The following is a 7,445-nucleotide window of genomic DNA, read 5'->3' as shown; positions in this document are numbered from 1 at the left end:
TGTTCAATATTTCTGAAGCAGCAAATAAAAGTCTCTTGAGAGCCATCTGGAGATATAATCAAGAGATTCCCATACACACACAATAAGACATGAGTCAACACAATTCAACAATACAGCAATGGGGCTTTGCAGCAGATTCTGGACTTTGACAATACAAGTTTTCATATCTGCTAATTTGCTGCATTAGAAAGCACACTTACACCTATACATTTACAAAAACAAAAAATATTTCAAAATGAACAAAAACGAAAGGTTGCATGCTCAGTTTTGCTATATGTAGTTTTTCATTGTGTTTTCAGAAAGTTCAAGCAAATGTTATCTATTAATAAAGTCTTTAAAATAAAGTTGTGCTTCTCTCCCTGTGCCTGAACATTTATTCTTCAGATGCCTGACCATTTCAATTTCTCTTTATGTGAATTAGAAAAAGATCAGGATGCTTAGAACTTGGAAATGGAAATTTTTACAACTGACATTTTCAAGGTTTGTTGCTTATCAGGATATTTCTGATTTCTAAACTTTGAAATCAGCAATTTCATTCTGTCAAGATAATTTTAACTAACAGAGTATAATTAACACTCACTGAAATGGGGGCTTTGCTGCGCTCTAGGGCGCAGGTGGTGGCGCCAATGTTTCTGCCACCGATTTCAGTGCCGCCGGGCCTCTCCGCTGTCTGGCGGCCCAACATGTGGGCCGCCAGACAGCCGGCGGCAGTGAAATCGGTGGCAGCAAAATTGGCGGTGGCATCACAAAAGCGGAGGAGCAGCTCCCAACGCTGACCAGCCCAAACCGTCGGCCCCCTTTGCTGCTGCAGGCGGGTAGCCACCCATCCATCGGGCTGTCTTCTGCCTCCGAATCTGGAGGCTCTCCCATGGCCACCGAGGGCTCCTCCCCAAGTGGCGCCGACGCCTAAAGAAGATGGGTCCGGCGAGGGGGCTGAGCCTTGACCGCCACTGCCCAGACTGCACCTCCGATCACCACGGCGGCCAACTGAAGACACATGGGCCGCCAAACAGCTGAGGGACCTGCAGCGGCGAAATCGGCGGCAAGGAAATTGGCGGCAGCGGGGGCAGTAAGGCTCTTCAAGTGGAGCGTACCAACGCTACAAGAATTAAAGGGGAAGGATTGAGAAGCTGGGGCGGAAGCGGAGCTTTTATTTAAAGATGGCTTCTTTAAATACATTTTAAAAATAAAAAGGTAAAGATAAAACAATTATGTGCAACATTTTTCTCATCTTAAAGCACAAAAGGAAAAGACCTTGTTATAGAAGTATTTACCAAATTATGGATTCACCAATCAATAGATGGAAAGAACTTCAAGATTCAAGGAATAAATTGTCATTAAATTGTGTTTAGTTAATCTTGCTCCATTGTTTCTTGCTCGAGATAGTATACATTTACCAAATGTCGATACAGATGATTACCGTATTCATCCTTTTCTTTAAAAGACCGGTCACAAAATATACACACAAAGTTCTGCATTTCACTTTCATCCTGACTCTTAGGTGGTAGTTTTTTGGTTTTCCTTTTCTTTCCCACTACTTCACCAATATCACTTGATGAATCGTTTGTCTCTGAAATGGAGCTATCCTCTGCTTTTCTTTTTGCCGCCTTAACTTTATTAGTTTTTTCCATTTTCAAACTTTCTTCCTTTCTTTCATCAATTATTTTGCGGCTTCTTGTTGTGATCTGGCCTACACTCGCACTACTAGTTGGTTTCTTACCTTTTGACAAACTCTCTTTTTTCTCTTCTTTTACAACTCTCTCATTTTTCTTTTCAGTCAACTCTTTTTTTGTTTGTTCCTCTTCTAGTTTACTCTCTGTGTTAATGTTCTCAGAGGTGTTAACTTCATTCTTCTTAGTTCTTAATCTTACTTTTGAGACATCCATTGTGATATCACAGCAGTCAGGGTGCCTGGATTTGATGTGATACTGCAAGTTACATTTCTTGGATGCAGCATATTCACAAGCTGGGCAAAGGAACTGACGAGGGCTGACATGGAGTTCAACGTGCTTCTTGAAATTGCTTCTGTCAGCTGTTTTATAATCACAGTGGGGGCAAGCCAATGGTTTGGGCCCATCATGAACCTGCCTTGCATGTCGAGTCACTTCATGCTGGTTTGATGCCACATAGCTGCACTGTTCACATTTGAATGGCTTCTCACCTAAAGCAAGGAAGAAGCAATTAATAACTATTATATTACAAATCATAAATTATGTACAGCTACAGATTTATACAGTTCATCATGCTATTGAACTTCTTGCATTTAAGAATAATTTGATTTTCCACTTAACATGTTCACAAAAAGCAACAAAATACAAGAAAGAAAACAACCATGCAAGAAATCATTAGACATTCCATCTATGTTATATACATACCAGAAGGTCACTCTATAGTATTATTAGCATTTGGAATCCAAACCAAACTGGTCCATTGAAAGCAATGTAGAAAAATGGAAATTATAGGTGAATAATTATCTTACACAATTATTGTACATATCCCAAAAGAAAATATACTCTCAATGAAGGAATAACAGTTTCCCCACCCCACTCCCGGCAACATAATATTTTAATACTTAGACTGTATATCCAACCATTTGGAAATAAGGAATACTTTAATATTCTGGGCAAAAATGATGAATAAACTGCTGTAATTTAACTTCCATATTGTTTCAAAATGTTTGCAAAGTTACGTAGCTGAGCAAACTGAATAGGGGTAAATAGTTTCTGGGTTTGTTTGTTTTTTGTAATTATGCAAATGCAGTTTCCTTCAACTGTGCAGATATCACTCTTCTGGTGTTATTCTCCCAAATAGACAATAACACTCACATTTGAACAGAGCAAATTGAAGGAACAATGGGGAATGTTTACAGTAAAAGTAGAAGTCCATACAGATAGTCTTCAACCTCCAACCACAGCCTTACTGCACTGCTACTACAGGTGTCACTGATAGCATGCTATATATACTAGTGATGATGAACCCTTTTTCTCTCAGGTGCCAAAAGTGTGTGCATGTGCACTGTTGCACATGTGCAAGTGCCCACACACATGATGCAATGCCCCTTCCCACATGACCCTCCCCCTGCACATGTGCACATGCACAATGGCCACCTCACGTTTTGCCCTCCATCCCAAAACAGTGGTGGGAGGGGGAAGAGCCTCTTTCCCCAAACAGAGCTGGGGGAGGAGAAGCCTCCCATCCCCAAATGGAGCTGGAGGAGGAAGCCTTGCATGCCCAAACAACACTGGGGTGGAATCTCCAGAGATCTGGGAAGACATGGACTGCAGAAAATGAGGAGAAAGCATGAGTTTGTCTGACCCAAAAATCAACTGGCCAACGGCAAGGCACTTGCACATGCGCAGTGGAGCTGAGCTGGTCAATCAAGTGGAGCTTGTGTGCCTGTGGAGAGGGCTGTGTGCCACTAATGGCACACATGCCATAGGTTCACCATCACAGATATATACCACTCACTCAATTCTAAGCTTAGAGATGATGGTTACAGCATCTCTATCTCCCCATAATGAATTGTGCTCCTACTCTAAAAAGCAAATTGCAGCTGCTACAGAGCCAGTAACACCAAAAACAAAGGCTCTGTGGGTCAGCAAAGAATCCAAGGGCCAGGCTACAGAAACTGCTGCTGCTACATCAGCAACTGTTACTTTTATACTGTCTATAATAGTGGTTTTTTTCCTCAGAACTTTTCAATAAGGCATTATTTTGCAGTGTAACCAATTCATATATAATATGGATAATTAATACTGCAATATGTAATTTAAGATCAGGTCAGCAACATGGTATACCCTCAAATGTCAGACCTTCCCATAATCCATATGATAACCAAATATATCTATCACCTTCCCATTTTAGAAAGCACTTTATGTGTTCTGATGCATAAAATATATAAAACTGTTCCCAAAATAGTGAATATTTTCTATAGGATTTGAGAAAATAATGCAGACTGAATTTTACATCTAATCAAGAATTAACATTTATCTTCCTAAAAGGCTTAAAGTCTGAACATCAACAAACATATGTGATACTTAACAGAAATTAGCACCCTAAAATAATTGCTTTCTGTTTTTTCTTTTTCTTGGCTGATGTAGCCCTGCATTGCTAGCTTTAATATGGAAAACTCTGAAATGCTGCCTGCAACCTTGCATGTATTAAAATACCATCTTAATCTTTTGGAACTGCCTTTTTACCAACCTGAATGAGTATGCATATGTCTCGTTAAATGAGTCTTCTGAGAACTTGAATAAGGACACATAGAACATCGGTAGGGACGCTCGCCTGTGAAAACAGAGCATTAAAATTAAGTATAAAATCTGTTGTCATAATTATTTTCCCAGAATTCAACATAGCTGGCAAATACTGCAAACATTAATAATCCTATCACATTCACAAGCTGCCATATTTCACCTAAAAAGTAATTCTCTTGCTTTGTAAACCTAGCTGTTATCCAGGAATACAAAATAAATATATTTCTGCAGCAGGAAAACTGGGCTAAGCATGCGTGCTTGAGCACTGTTAGAAAATGCTGTCCCTCAGAAGCTTCCAAACTGCCCTTCCTCCCACCTACACATTATAGTTTTCACAGTCATCACATGATTGACTAGCAATCATCACCCCTCCTTTCCTAACTTTAGAATGACAGAGACAGTGAAAATCACTGCACAATTGGTAGACTGCTCTGCTCTGTTACTTTAAAACTGGGGGAAACAGGGATTGTACTCTAGGATCGTAAGTTCCTTTATCAAACAAAACTCTTACTTCCTAATAAAAAAGAATAGAAGACTCTCCCAGTTTCTTATTTCTTATAAACTCTCATTGCAAATGGGAGGACTTGGAAGAAACTGGGAATGGATGGTTCATAAGATTTGAGTTATAGAGTGACTCATAAGAAATATTATTTTCATGACTTTGCATACTGAACGTATCCTATTTACCTCAAATTATAAAAGCAACCATTTTTCTTCAATGAACAAATACAATCATAAAATCAGTGAAGAATGAAAAGAAAAGCTTTATATAAATTGTGTTAGTATCAGTTAGTTAAAGGTAAAATCAAGCTAAATGTAGTTTATATCTAATTTACCTTAACAAACCTAAACTTAAATCCAAACCAATTATTATTTGCTAGATCAACTCAAAGCTTAATTCAATATCATTATTTTTCCATCTTAGTACTTCTGGAAGTTTATAACATGGGCACCCATAGGGGTAGTCCAAAATGTCAAGATGACAGTAGCCACAATGCAACCAAAGTTCCACCTATTTATACAAGGATGTGAAAACACATATACAAAAGGGAGCAAATTTCAATCTCACTGCCATGACTACCACTTTGATTTTTCAGAACATCCTAGTTAGTTAACAGCTATTGCAAATGTTTTTTCTTAAATTGGTCCAATCCTAAACATCCTCTAATTTAGAAACCATAACAACATTTTACAGCAAGAATGTACTAGATAGTATATATCAACAATAAATAATAAATAAATTGACTGCTCTGGAATAGTTATGGTGCATTAAATTGAAAGGCTGTTCTAGTCCCGAAATGTATTATACGGCTTTCAGTAGGAACACAGTATGCCTGGTAGGTGGACAATTTTATTTTCCCTATATTAGGTATTGAAATCACTTCCATTCACAATGAGAGATATCCCTTTTTCCATCGATCAACTTCAAATCTACTCCAAAAGGCTCTAGCTATAAAGCAGACCCAGAGGACTGTTAGTTTGATGGAATGAATGTTGCAAATATAATCTATACAATTGCTCATTAACAGATTTCAAAAAGCTGCAACACATACCTGTATGAGTTCGAATATGCTGCACGTAGTTATTCTTCCGATCCGAAAAGTAGGAGCACTGTGAGCATGTATAAACTTTTCGTGGAAAATGGTTTCTTAGGTGCTTCTTCCAATGATATTCACTGACTGTTGTATATGTACAGATAGTGCATTTATAGACTTTTTCATTTTCTCCTGCTTTGTTGTGGTGCTTCAAGTGAGCCAAATAATGATCATATCTGTTAGTGTTATAACCACAGCGATCACATCTTATAGGCCCCTTAGAAAAATCAATTTCCTCTGTAGTGCTAGTGTCATTTTCTTCAACCTGGCCATGCTTCTCAGCTTTTTCTTCTACAATGAATTTCTTGGCACTGTGTACCTGAATATGATGGACAAATTCTTCCTCAGACTCTGCCTCATACTGGCATGGCTTGCAACGAAATGGTTTGTTCTTCAAACCCTTACTTTTGTCATCTATGCTCCCCTGAGCATCTTGTGCTTCCAATGAAAAGACTTTTTCTTGATCAGAAGAGTGAGGAACAGTAGACTCTGATAGTCCAGTTGCTTCCGCATCATGGACCTCAGGAGTAATAAGGTCTATGTCTATATCTTCTATTTCTTCAGAGTCATTCTCTGCTCTTTGTGAATCATCCATTCCTTCTCCATCACTGTCTGAAAAATTGGTGTTACCCACAGTTGTCAGTTCAGCCATTTGCCTCTCCTCACCAACCATATAATCACAACAGTTGCCTTTAACTTCGCCCGTGAGGGCCACATTTGCCAGCATAATAAGTTGAGGTGCTGCCACTTCAGCTTTGGAAAGTTCAGAAAAGTCATACATGTCGTTTGACAGTGCCATGTTAAGGTTAGTATTGCTAGAAAATAGGCTGCTGCCACCAGATTGACCCAACACTTGCATTGTTATAACAATAATTCTATTAAAAAAAGGAAACAATTGGTAAATTAACAAACCATACTTTTAAGATGAATTTTGTAAGTAAACCATACTATACTCACTGATCTCTTTTGTACATAACAAAAAAACACAACATGGCTGTCAATAAAATCTAAATAAAATTAAAACTATTTCCATTAAGTACGGTAAAAACCTAGAACACCTGAGTTAACTTCAATTACATAAAACTTCGACAGGGAAAGAAAGAATAAATAATCTAAAACCATGGTTAATAAAGGTCATAGAGATGAGCTAATTAAAGATAATGCTCAAATGTCCATTTCTTAACTGTGATTTTTCACTTATCTTGAATCATGCCTACACATAAATTAACTTCTATGAGGCAAAGTTGACTGCCCTGTATTTTACTGGCAGTACTTAATAGCGTAATACAATTATCAGTTGCCTGGTGTAAAAATGTATTTATTATGTACTATATATTGCTGCTGAAATTAGATTTCAAGCAATATAACTGTAAATAAGGTCCTATGCAACTTTTATTTAAAACACTGACTGGGATCACATATGTTCAACCAGAACTTTTAACTATAGTTGTTGCACAAACCATAATGGCCTTGTCTGCATATCATGCTAGGCTAAACCAAAACCAAAACAAAACCTCATAGCCACTTACTATGTTTGCAGAGTATTTTATGGAATTAATCTAATTTTCTGCGGTTGGACAACTCACTGAACCAT

General features: G+C 38.1%; 1 protein-coding gene across 1 annotated transcript; it reads right to left on the bottom strand.

The window, feature by feature from the left end:
• Window positions 1-1,352: 1,352 nt before the first annotated feature.
• Window positions 1,353-7,445, bottom strand: LOC139159520 (RE1-silencing transcription factor B-like). The gene is made up of 4 exons (XM_070736830.1): window positions 7,438-7,445; window positions 5,810-6,726; window positions 4,204-4,287; window positions 1,353-2,161 (listed from the first exon to the last, which is right to left on the bottom strand). The coding sequence occupies exons 1-4, from the start codon at window positions 7,443-7,445 to the stop codon at window positions 1,353-1,355; spliced, it is 1,818 nt and encodes a 605-aa protein (XP_070592931.1).

The sequence above is a fragment of the Erythrolamprus reginae genome, chromosome 2, assembly GCF_031021105.1.
Source record: "Erythrolamprus reginae isolate rEryReg1 chromosome 2, rEryReg1.hap1, whole genome shotgun sequence".
NCBI lineage: Eukaryota > Metazoa > Chordata > Lepidosauria > Squamata > Dipsadidae > Erythrolamprus > Erythrolamprus reginae.
This window is presented reverse-complemented; position numbering and strand designations above follow the sequence as displayed.

Excerpts from the sequence above, each read along its gene's own strand:
- LOC139159520 (XM_070736830.1), bottom strand. Across the intron at positions 4,288-5,809 it reads GCATATTCGAACTCATACAG|GCGAGCGTCCCTACCGATGT; the intron begins GTATGTGTTGCA and ends CTGTTTTCACAG. Across the intron at positions 2,162-4,203 it reads ACATATGCATACTCATTCAG|GTGAGAAGCCATTCAAATGT; the intron begins GTTGGTAAAAAG and ends TCCTTGCTTTAG.